The sequence below is a fragment of the Macaca mulatta genome, chromosome 10 (genome assembly GCF_049350105.2).
Source record: "Macaca mulatta isolate MMU2019108-1 chromosome 10, T2T-MMU8v2.0, whole genome shotgun sequence".
Lineage (NCBI taxonomy): Eukaryota > Metazoa > Chordata > Mammalia > Primates > Cercopithecidae > Macaca > Macaca mulatta.
In genome coordinates, this window is record NC_133415.1 from 34,521,347 (window position 1) to 34,534,023 (window position 12,677).

General features: G+C 47.9%; 1 protein-coding gene across 12 annotated transcripts in view; it reads right to left on the minus strand.

Moving 5' to 3' along the window:
- Window positions 1–953: 953 nt before the first annotated feature.
- The window catches only part of CECR2 (CECR2 histone acetyl-lysine reader), a 197,764-nt gene continuing 186,040 nt past the window's right edge, over window positions 954–12,677 (minus strand). For 10 of the 12 annotated variants that reach the window (XM_077950793.1, XM_028828022.2, XM_028828023.2 and 7 more), the window contains 3 exons: window positions 10,210–11,629; window positions 7,596–7,707; window positions 5,293–6,621 (listed from right to left, as the gene is read on the minus strand). In XM_077950793.1, the coding sequence (XP_077806919.1) occupies window positions 6,616–6,621; window positions 7,596–7,707; window positions 10,210–11,629 (1,538 nt within the window). In that variant the 3' untranslated portion in view covers window positions 5,293–6,615. Of the gene's footprint in view, window positions 1,280–1,702; window positions 1,891–5,292; window positions 6,622–7,595; window positions 7,708–10,209; window positions 11,630–12,677 lie in introns of those variants that run through there. The other 2 variants (XR_013399582.1, XM_077950788.1) reach the window with 2 other exon arrangements.

Sequence of the window (12,677 nt, forward strand, 5' to 3'; positions counted from 1 at the left end):
GGGATTACAGGCACCCACCACCACGCCCAGCTAATTTTGTGTTTTTAGCAGAGGCAGGGTTTTGCCATGTTGGCCAGGCTGGCCTTGAGCTCCTGAGCTCAGGTGATCTGCCTGCCTCAGCCTCCCAGGTGCTGGGATTACAAGTGTGAGCCACCACCACGCCTGGCCAAACCTCTTTTATAATAAAGTGTTGAATATGTCATGGAGTTTACTGAATACTGTACAGGAAGTGAAAGAGAATGGTTGTACGAGTACTCAAAGTACAGTTTCTTCCGAATGTGGCTCTTTCGAAAACTGCCAAGTTGAATGATCGTTAAACCGGGACGGTCTGCATTTAAGGACAAAACAGGAGTTTTGATGTCTGAAGACTATAGCTAATTTCTAGGAATGTAGCTACTTTTGATCTGTTCTCCCAGTAACTGGAAATAAAACATAAATGACCTTGGCAGGTAGAAAATTGCGTGCTTGCTTAGGCTGGAGCTCCCACTTCTGGCCATGTGTGTGCACAGCGGGCTCCAGGCTGGAGCTGCCGCACTGCCCCACTGTATACTCCTTTCCCACCCCGGGCACCCCAAAGCCTGGAGAGAGAGAAGTCGTGCACCTCCGGTGCAGTACCTTCTGAAAGCAGACGCCTTTACCAGTGAGATGCTGAGGGCCAGGCCAGGTTTGCGAGGATCAGCTGTGAGGAATGTTTTATCCCTGACGTGGTTTAGAACTGCCCGTCCGTATATGACTGTTTTTGAAGTTCTCTGGAACCATATTCCTCTCTCACGTGCACGGGACCCGTGCCCCGCCTCCATGGATTCTTGATGCATGAGAATGGACATGAGGGATGGCATTTTAGCCGGTGGCCTTGTGGCCTAGTTCATGCCTTTGTCCTGATGAAGTCTGGGTTTGCCCTGATGTGGAAATGACACACGGACAGACAGACGCACCATACACACAGAGGAGCCTTGCTATTTTAAGAATGTACTTTATACAAAATAACCAGTTCATATGGAAATAAATCTACAGACCTCCAAGGATCAAAAAGCTTTTTAAAAAGTTCTTTTAAAAAAATTATCCAACACACAATATTGAACTAACTATTGAGGTAAGTGTCGCTCTCAGTGAAACAGGGAATCAGCAGACCACGACAAAATATACACAATATAAAAATAAATAGCATTCCCCTTTCCAGTACTGGCCAGAAGGTTCACAGGCTTCTGCTTTTGCAGCAGAGCAGAGGCTCCGGACACTGTGTGCCAAAGTTGGTGGAGACTGACCTGGGCCCCGGGAGCTGTGCACAAGGCAGGAGAGTGAGGTACCTGAGCCCTGGCTAGGGAAGGGAAGGGAAGGGAAGGGGCCGCATGGTTTCCTGAACGGGGGTCAACATTTCAATAAGTTATGCAACATCCATGCCCCTGTTCCCACCCCAGCCACCCCCTTCAAAAACACATGCAGGACAATCAGCCGCTCGTCAGCCGTACTGACATCAGAGTTCAGTCAGTCCTCTCGTGCAGGACAAGAGGGAGAAACTAGGTAAGAAAAGGTCAAGCCAAGACCGAACAGTCCCTCCAAACGTCTGTCTAGCACAGAGTGGGATCAACATCCAGCCTGGAGGCAAAGCTTGTGTCCCAGCTTAATGTGAAAAATGAAGGCCGGGCGCGGTGGCTCATGCCTGTAATCCCAGCACTTTGGGAGGCCGAGGCGGGTGGATTACCTGAGGTCAGGAGTTCGAGACCATCCTGGCCAACATGGTGAAACCCCATTACTAAAAATACAAAAATTTGCTGGGCGTGGTGGCGCACACCTGTAGTCCCAGCTACTCGGGAGGCTGAGGCAGGAGAATCCCTTGAACCTGGGAGGCGGCGGTTGCAGTGAGCTGAGATCGCGCCATTGCACTCCTGCCTGGGGAACGAGAGCAAGACTTCGTCTCAAAAAAAGAAAAAAAGAAAAATGGGACGCAGTAACATTCACCCAAACACTGCTGTCCCAAGGGGAAAGTGCGCAAGGCTCGGTGTCCTATGGCTGCATGGCACAGAGTCCAACCCACCAAAAAAGAAATGGGGAGTCCAGCTTTTTCTCACGCTGCAAATGGCAATCACATTCTTTGTGCCTATGCAGTGATGTGAGCCCACGAATAAAAGCCTCTGCATTCTCAACCGAAATAAGAAGTATCCTGACTGAAGCTATTGTCCGGAGAGTTACCTGTGGAGACACCACACCCCAGGAACCCCAGAATTGGGCGGCACATGGCTCACTAATACATGGGACTGATTTCTGCAATGCGGGTCCATGAAGAATCTGCAGGGGGTGAACTGACTGACAGACAACAAGGGCAACAACGCCAGAAAACCGTCAGCCTTTCTTTTCTATGAAAACCGAGGTTCTCTTCAAGCATGTTGGGGTTCTGACACTATTGAACTGTCCTTACCTTGCGACTGTAGGATTAAGCCTTCCTGTGAAATTTCAAATCAGGTCTTTTTTTTTTTTTTTTGAGACGGAGTCTCGCTCTTTCGCCCAGGCTGGAGTGCAGTGGCCGGATCTCAGCTCACTGTAAGCTCCGCCTCCCGGGTTCACGCCATTCTCCTGCCTCAGCCTCCGGAGTAGCTGGGACTACAGGCACCCGCCACCTCACCCGGCTAGTTTTTTTGTATTTTTTTAGTAGAGACGGAGTTTCACCGTGTTAGCCAGGATGGTCTCGATCTCCTGACCTCGTGATCCGCCCGTCTCGGCCTCCCAAAGTGCTGGGATTACAGGTTTGAGCCACCGCGCCCGGCCTCAAATCAGGTCTTAAGAGCAGTGTAATATTTACAGATTTGAACTTCCATTAAAAAAAAAAAAGTGAACCAAGAGGTATGGATTGCAAGCTTGTTTCTGACAGCTGTGGTGACTGCAACACTGGGATTCTGTGGGCCTGGGATGGCACTGAGCATACCCTTTGCCAGCAGTAGGAATCAGCAAAAATAATTATAGTACACAAAATAATACAGCAGAGAAATGGCATGGGATAACGACACCAAATGCTTAGTCACAAGAAGCACTTCCAAGGGACAAGCCAGAGTAAATCGACATTTAAAGCTGAGGTTTGACTGAACTGAGGGGCACAAACTGCAAGTCTTCAGAAACTGCAGGTCTTCAGGTTTGCATTAAGCCTAACGAAGAGGAGCATGACGAGGCCTGCCTTCCGAGAGCATCTGGCCTGGGCTCAGTAAGAAGATACAAACTGTTGGTAAGCAGCTCATGTGTACGACCAGGTAAACTAAACCAACCTGATGAAGGCTGGTGATGAAGGAGAGGCGGAGGTGGGATGGAAAGTTACGTCAACAAGAATCCTGCAGGGTTTGTTCTTATTTATCCTCCACGTGCATTCACTGTAACGAATTTTAGCCAACAGCTCCTGCTACCTTTTAAGTGAGGGGAAAAAGTAGCTGAATTAAAAACTACTTTTTAATTCTGAGGGGAAAACAAATTTAGAATCCTCCCAAGAAGCTCATCTTTTCTTTCTCTTGGGCCTTAGGGACACAAGTTTCTAACTTACTAACAACTCAAATAAATGTGAGCCATGGGTGTTAAATCAAAGAGGTGCGAAGCTATTTCCCATTCTCCATGATCTCAGCTATCCCCGTCCTCTTGGGGACCACTGAGAGCTGGCATACTGACAAGGTGACAGTGACCCACGGGGTGAAATGTCCTTCTAGCTTGAGAGCAAACCTTTTCAGGACACCTTACACACTACTTTCTAATTATAACGTATCACATAACCATCATTTTCCTAATGGAGAAGATGGCAAATGTATTTGCATCTGCTTTAAGACACTGCATCTGCTTAAGACACTTGGAGAGAGAAGTGCTAGAGGAGGAAGAAAAGGTGAGAAAAAGATCCTGCTTGGGGATGGGTGGACTGGGGGTTCACAGCAGCTCACGGTCATGTGGATTCCTGCAACCTTGCAGCTCCAGACAGCTTATAGCAGATCTGCACTTCAAAGACCTGCGAAAGCTCAGAACACTCCCCGGACAAAGGACGAAGCACTAGTACCTGTAACGCATGGACACCTGCCCACACAGGATGCGGGAAGGCTGACAATTCTGCGGCTGCTGTTGCTCCTGTTCATGGTGTTATAATTTAATACAGTAGTTCTATTTCCTATTGCTCTTCTTTAATATTTTCTGTCTAAAACCAAGAAGGGAGATGAAGGATAAAGGGATTTACTGACTTTTCCTGTGTAGTTCACAGCACGGCTCTAGCAACAGCTGATTGGGGCGGTCACTGGGAGAGGGAGGAGACAGGAGTACCTGGAACAGTGCGCACACAGCTGCTCGAGGACCACGAGGGCAGAAGGAAAGAGGGCACTAGCCCAGATGCTGCTCACAGCCACTCCCACCCAGGCCCCTGGGGTAGTCATGGGGAGAGGCCCACGGTGACAGTGCTCCTGTTAGGGAGAAGTGAGAGGCCTCTGATTCAAACCAGCATTACCAGGAAAAGAGAAAAGCTGTCAGTGGCCAGATTCTCTGGGCCTGGACCAGGGCTAACCAGCTCCAAACTAGCAGTTTTTTTCCCCTCCTCCCTGCTTCTGCACACACACAGAAACTCAAGTAGCAATGCTCCATGTTAGCGGATACTAGCTACAGGGCAGACCCATCCGAAAACCTTCTGTCACTCTTCACTCTTCTAAACCACGTTATGCCAGTGATAGGTTTCTAACAAGAATTAGGATCCAGTGAGAACACAGGCTCAAAACTCAATCCACTTGCAAATACATCAAATTTAAAAGTAAAACCTCTGAGAGCAAATCTGTACTCTTGTGCATCATAGCTCAGAGGCATCTGTGTTCCCTACTCAACTCTCAAATCTGCCTGAGCCCTAGGCAACACCACCAGGCCAAGCGCTTGCGTACGGATGTGAACTTCCGTCATCCTGGAACTGATGTCTTGAATTTCAGTTCTCTGTATCACAGATGCTTCTGATCAGCTTCCTTTTCCACGGACAGCGTTATGTTTAGCAAACTGTAAACGTGACAGTTCCGTGTTTCACTAGGAATCCTGGAATTGGAGGGAAAAACTCTACTGGCCCCTCCCACAGTTGAATTTATAAGAAACTAGGGCAGATTAATATTTCATAGAGGCTCTTCTACTGTCCCAAAAGCATGCTTAAAAATCTGCTACTCTTTACAAAGACCTGTAATTTCAGTATTTTCCTTAGTTTTTTCTTTTGTGGGATATTCAAAAGTTTAAAACGTGGGTCCTAACTTTGGTGACCTCTCAGCTAAAATCAAACACAGAATGCTAATGAGGGAGAATCCAGTGTAATTCAATTCTACAACTGTAATAAAGTAATTTAATACTGTAAAATGGTTTCCTATCACAGACACAACAAATAATTCCAAGAACTTGTTCTTGATAGCTATTTTAAATCACCATGACTGATTTTACCATGATTCACTTAAAACGAATAAAAACTATATATACTGAAATATTCCTACATTCAAACTGTAAATCTATAGAATACATTTTTCCTATTCAAACCTGTGCAATTCTTTATTGATACTAAAATATACAAACCTGAGTAGTCACTTCCACAAAATGTGATTCGTGCCAGAAAGCTGTGTGTGGTGCCTTCTAGATCACAGTCCTGACAGGGAGGTCTGTGATGAGGACGATTCATCTTCTAATATGTGAAACACTCTAGATCCCAATTCCTGATACTGGTTTACAACTATTCGGTAGGGCTGCTGGTAAAATCAGGAAGGGACACCCCTTTCTCAAATCCAGGATTTGGGCCACCAGCGTGAGAGAGCAGCCTGTCTTCCGGGCTGAAGCTTCTAGTAGTCTCCTGAGAGCACTCTGCCTCCAACAGAGACACCAGCACCAGCAGGTGGTTAGGGGACAGATGTTCTCTCTCAGGCCGACTGGAAGGAAAGCAGGCCTTTCGCTATTCTGAAGGCTGGCTGGCCACTAAGGAAACACAGTGACATATTACAAGATCAAACCTTTCCTACCCTCATCTCCAGCTCCCAGAAGTATTCAGTGTGACATGATTGTAAACAGATAAAAATCACTCCAGTGCTGCGTGCCCACCAGTTAGGACCCCCATTTCTTCCGCATCCCCACCCACCCTTCCCACTTTATGTACAATACATTCACCACCAACAAAAATTATTTTAAAAGGCAACATGAAAATTCTGTAAACTGGACCCAGCTCCAAAACCATTAATACTAAGAGTAGTCCCTTCCCCAAATATATACCTGAGTTTAGCTGCTCATCAAAGTTTAAAAGCACCACTCCATTCTTGAGTAAACCCCCTCCCCCAAGTTTAAAGTGATTTTCCCTGAAGAGTGTCTCAGGATTTGGAAAAGTCATCATTAACTCCACATTCATTTGTTTTGCCTGACTGTCTACATCAGCTGTGCAAGAGACCCCCGGACGAGGACCTTTGCAATCTGTGTGTCAGTCATCTAAGGAGTGTCCTTTTAGGGCCTGTGACTGGCTCCAGCTCAAGGATGGCACAAGTGGGTCGCCGTGAAGGGGCGGAGCAGGTGATGGGGATAGAGCTGACAGGGCACTCCCCAGCTCTCCACATTCCAGTCTTCGTGTGCAGCTTTCCATTGCTTGGGGCTCATTTCCTCCTTGGACTAGCTCTGAAAGAAACAAAGACATTTTTTTTTTTTTTTGAGACGGAGTCTCGCTGTGTCTCCCAGGCTGGAGTGCAGTGGCGTGATCTCGGCTCACTGCAAGCTCCGCCTCCCGGGTTTACGCCATTCTCCCGCCTCAGCCTCCCAAGTAGCTGAGACTACAGGCGCCCGCCACCACGCCCGGCTAGTTTTTTGTATTTTTAGTAGAGACGGGGTTTCACCGTGTTAGCCAGGATAGTCTCGATCTCCTGACCTCATGATCCACCCGCCTCGGCCTCCCAAAGTGCTGGGATTACAGGCTTGAGCCACCGCGCCCGGCCAGAAACAAAGACATTTTAAACAAAAATAAAAAATTGGGTTGTTTAAAAAAAAAAAAAAAAAAAAAAAGTAAGCCCAAAGAGTGTCCAAGCTCCTCATCTGTGAAAATGGCTTCATTCTATTTCATCAGCTACAGTTTACTTCCAGAGGGTAGGTTCTAGAGTCCTGGACTTCTCAATTCAGATCCCAGTCCCAATGCGTAACAGCCGTAGGACTTGCACACTGACAGATGATCATGATGCAGCCAATGACAACTACTTTGTGGGGGTCAAGAGAACGACTGCATGGGAGAGAAGCAGCACTCAGAGGCAGTACTCTAAAACCCACCAACCAGTCTCTCTCTGATGTGAAAGAAAGGGGAAGCATAAAACAGACAAGCGATCATAGCAGAAAAAATGTTGGCGGATGGTTTGGAAAAATGAGGTTTAAATACTCACCAAATTGGTACACATACATTCCATATCACAATAGGAAAAAGAGACATGTGAGAAGTGACTTCCAAGGCCTCTTGCTCTTTTTCCAAGTGCCAAGGAAGCATGATCCAGGCAAAGTTCCTGGATCCACAGGATACCTTAAAGCATTGTTTCCGAACAGCAGGGATGTCATACACTTACTTCCCACCACCCGGAGGAAGAACAGCTCTAACTTTTAGTGACTCTTACCTGATCCAGGGGAAGTGTTGGAGGCTTATGAGGCGGCAGCTCCTCCTGTGACGTTGCTGCTGTGGGGGTCTTTGGGAACGAGGCCTGCGACTGGACCGGGTGCATCTGCATTCTACAGCCACGAGAAAGAAGCGATTAATGAAGACACATTAATGACAAAAGAAACAAGACACTGCAGTCACGAGGGTACTGCCTTTGTCACCCCGGTGATCAGGCCTGGAATCATCCATACTGGGAGAACTCCACATTCTGTGCCTCCTGGTGCAGTAAGTGGCACGCACACGCACTGCCTATGTATACTCCTGACAAAAGTGTTCAATCTACTTTTTTTTTCTCTTAGAGACAGGGTCTTGCTCTGTCACCCCACTAGAGTGTAGTGTCAGGATCATGGTTTACCGCAGCCTCAATCTTCTGGGCTCAAGGGATGGTCCTGCCTCACCCTCCTCAGTAGCTGGAACTCCAGGTGTGTGCTACCATGCCCGGCTAAGTTCTTTATTTTCAGTAGAGACAGGATCTTGCTATGTTGCCCAGGCTGGTCTCAAACTCTTGAGCTTAAGTAATCTTCCTGCCTCAGCCCCCCAAAGTGCTGGGATGATAAGTATGAACCACTACACCTGGCCCAAGAGTTTCATCTAAACACGAGGAGACTATGTGATGAATCTAGAATCTGGAACACTCACCATGATAACTGGTCTGGACTCTTTAGAAAACAAAACAAACGTAGGACAACCGCTATAAATTAAGAGACTAAACAGACACAGCAGCCAAATGCATATCCATGAGCCTTGATTGGATCCTTTATCAGAAAAAAACAATCAAAATAAAACACAAAGAAATGGCTCTAAAAGACACTCTGGGGACAACTGAGGACAGAAAAATAAAAACTCTATTAGAACTTGTCGTTTGCCTCGAGTGTGGTATCATTTTGAAATGGTGCTCCAAGGAATGTCCATTCTCAGGAGACGCATGCTCAAGTATTGAGGGTTAAGGGCCATGATGTCTACAATTTACTTTCCAACAGCTTAGGAAAAAAAGTAAAGAAAAGAAAACAGGTATTTAGAGACATATAAAGCAAACATGACAAAATGTTAAATAGTAGAGAGGGTCTAGCAGTAAGACGACAGGATGGCACTGAGGAGAGGCACACTGGTTTTTATGCTGAATGGTACTGGTTTCAAGATTACGCTTCATAACTTTCATTTGTGTATATCGATTTGAAAACTTCCTGGATGGCAGATCACCTAACTGGATCTCGAGAACATCACTACACAAGCATGTGTGAAAGAAGTCTCATGGGGACTTGCTTGCATTCTGGATAAACCTGGTTTTCTCATTCAATGATAGGGTAAGAAATGAGAGGTATGTTGGCCAGGCACGGTGGCTCAAGCCTGTAATCCCAGCACTTTGGGAAGCCGAGATGGGCGGATCACGAGGTCAGGAGATCGAGACCATCCTGGCTAACCTGGTGAAACCCCGTCTCTACTAAAAAATACAAAAAACTAGCCGGGCGAGGCGGCGGGTGCCTGTAGTCCCAGCTACTCGGGAGGCTGAGGCAGGAGAATGGCGTGAACCCGGGAGGCGGAGCTTGCAGTGAGCTGAGATCCGGCCACTGCACTCCAGCCTGGGCGACAGAGTGAGACTCCGTCTCAAAAAAAAAAAAAAAAAAAAAAAAAAAGAGAAATGAGAGGTATGTAGTAAAACTTCAGTACTACATATGATCTCCTCTTCTACTCCCGGGTAGGCCTTTTTTTTTTTTTTTTTTTTTACCTTGGTCAGTGTCTGCACATGGCAGCAATGTTGACACAGCCTTGCTTTCAGCTCTCAAACTGTGGTGATTAAGTTTACAGTATCATACAAAACTCAGCCAGGTGTGGTGGCGGGCACCTGTGATCCCAGCTACTTGGGAGGATGAGACAGGAGAATCGCTTGAACCTGGGAGGCAGAGATTGCAGTGAGCAGAGATTGTACCACTGCACTCCAGCCTGGGCCACAGAGCGAGACTTAATCTCAAATAAATAAATAAATAAATAAATAAAAATAAAAAAAGTTTACAATATCAAAATCTAATTCAGTCATTTAAAGGCCTATTCATTTTCACGAGGGGAAAAAATTTCAAAGATAAAGTTGGGCTGTAAGTCTGATACCTTCCTACAGAGTGCGCAATATCAGTCAAGTCACATGCTTTTTTGGTTCCTAGACCATTAACTGTTATCTTCATCTCTAAGGCCATTTTTCTGTTTAAAATGAACATCCAGGCCAGGCGTGGTGGCTCCTGCCTGTAATCTCAGCACTTTGAGAGACTGAGGCAGGAGGATGACCTGCGCTCAGGAGACTAAGACCAGCCTGGGCAACACGGTGAAACCCTACCTCTACAAAACAAAACAAACAAAAAAAACCCAAACAAGTTAGCTGGGTATGGTGGCACGTGTGTAGTCCCAGTTACTTAAAGGGCTGATGCAGGAGGATCCTTGAGACTGGGAGGTCGATGCTGCCGTGAGCCATGATCACACCACTGCACTCCAGCCTGGGTGACAAAGGGAGACTCTGTCTCAAAAATAAATAAAATAAACATCTGTTCTTTCCTTAGGGGGAAAAAGCCCAAATGCAATCTTACCCTGATGGTCTGTACATTTCCTGGAAAGGTCCCCTTATTCCACTTCTAGTGCCAATTTGTTCCATCATCACAGCTTGAAAGTGACCCAGGCCCTCTTCCTGGCAGCGATAGATGGGACCCTCCTGAGAGAGGCCGTTGGGCTGGGTGGCCCCTGGGTGGTGAGGCGGGTGGGCAGCCACAGGGGAGGAGTAAGCCCTGGGCTGAAAGTGACTGGCCGGCCGCTGAGGTGTATAGGGAGGCCCTGGCTGCAGCATCACACCATGGGGTGGAAACGCTGAGGAAGCAAATCCCATTCCTGAACTCAGAGGCGGAGGTGGAGTTCCATAGAGATACTCGCTGGCTGACAACGAGCTCTGCCGCTTGGTGGCGGCGTTATGGTTGTCCAGGTCTAAAAACTCTTTGGGACTCTCTGGCCTCTCCAGAGATTCATCCAGCTTCTCTTCCTCCGGACCAGGATTCTGCCCGTCATTGGGGACTTTAGCAGCCACTGCATCCATACGGGTTGGAGAAGTTAAGGCAGCATGCAGCGTCTCACAGCCTTGCAGACTGGCCATGGCATTCTTATCTGAGAAGAGGGACCTCGGTGGGGGAGGCTGACTGGCTGGGGGCCCGCCGGGGCTTCCCTGGGGATGCAGAGGTCTCTGCCAGTCCGAAAAGCTCTGTGGACACGCATAGTAAGGAGTTCGCTGATAGTGGTGGTAGGAAGGCTGCGGTGGTGGGTGGTAGGAATACCTCATTCCTTGTGGGGGGCGATACCGGGGAAAGCCTCCAGAATGAGCGTGGTTAGACTGAAAGCCTCTTGGGGGGAAATGCTGGGGATGGGATGCTGGGGACTTCCCTCCCATCACAGCGCCCACACCCTGCAGGCCCGGACTGATGTGGTAATGGGCGGCTGAATTCGGGTACTCCAGGCCAGGCACGTACAGCGGGGAAAACTGGCTCACAGTGCCTCCCATCAAACCGGGGTCTGTGCTGGGCGGTGTCGTCGCGTTCTGTCCTGTGCATGGCATGGTTTCCTGAAACGTTCTGCCTCTGGGGCAGAGTAGCTTTTCAGAACCACTGCTACCAAGGCCCTTCCCCTCTGATCCACAAGGAGACGCTTCCCCAGTGACTCCGTTCTCGGGAAGAGTGCCCCTGTCTGCCACCGTGGAGAGGTCTCTCATGCACCCTTGGGCGGCTGGGCCAGGGTAGCTGCTATCCGAGGGCCAGGGATTCTTGCCCTTGGTGGCTTTACAGCTGTCCGCAGATTCGGAGGAGTTGCTTTTGAGCTCCGGGCCCACTGTTTCCCGTTCTTGTGGTGAGCTCTGCCTGGTGCAGTCAGTCTGCAGGGGAGGCGTGGGGTGAGGTAGTTGTTTGAGGTATACGCCCTCTGAAGTACCAACACTTGCTGGCTTCTCTTCAAGGCCAGGCAACGGCTCTGCTGCAAAAAAAAAAAAAAAAGGAGAAAAAATAATTCAGTAGCTGACATGGCAATATTCATGTAAAGAACACACCTGAGTCAGATTGAGGTGGATGTGTGGTGACTCAAGTCCCAGCTGGAAACTGTTTGAGCCCCTGAAAGAGCTCAGGACATTGGGGTCCCCGTACACTTCCTTTCACCCCTTTCATGGACACAGAGGTAAAATCTAGCACCGCTACAGCCACGCTCACGGTGGGCTGGAGAATGCACACACGTCCTTCACCTTGGGTTGCCTGATTCGTAAGAGCCTGAGAGATGGCCTGTGGCTCACAGACTCCAGGAAGGTGCATGTGAAACACACCAGGAGGGGATGCTTGTTATCAGAACTGCTGGCCACGCTGGGAAGCTCTAAAATGTGATGCAACGAGAAAGAACAGGGCACCACGGGCACTCAGAAAGGCCAAAGCCCTGATTTCTCTCCATGAGAACAAAAGCTCCACAGGAGGGACTTCTCCGTCTCCCTGTCATCTCGGTCCATGCACACACAGACTCGATCACTTTGTTGAATGGATACACTCACGTTGTCTGCATGTCTTGAAGACAAGATGCCTACAACATAAAACTCAAAAGGCATCTTTAACACATTATGGAAACTTACTAAGCCTAATCAAATTAATTTATGAGACTCCTATGCTTGTTTACTTCCTCAGAATTCTTTACCTTACTATTCAACCTACAAATATGGTCTTAACTAAAACTAAGACTACAATATAGAATAGTGGATAAGTGTATGTATGTATCTATATAAAATAATTTTTTTTTTTTTTTGAGGCAGAGTCTCACTCTGATGCCCAGGCTGGAGTGCAGTGGCACGATCTTGGCTCACAGCAACCTCCACCTCCCGAGTTCAAGTGATTCTCATGACCCAGCCTCCCACGTAGCTGAAATTACAGGCATGTGCCACCACGCTGGCCTAATTTTTGTATTTTTAGTAGAGACAGGGTTTCACCATGTTGGCCAGGCTGGACTCAAACTCCCAACCTCAGGTGATCTACCCCCTCAGCCTCCC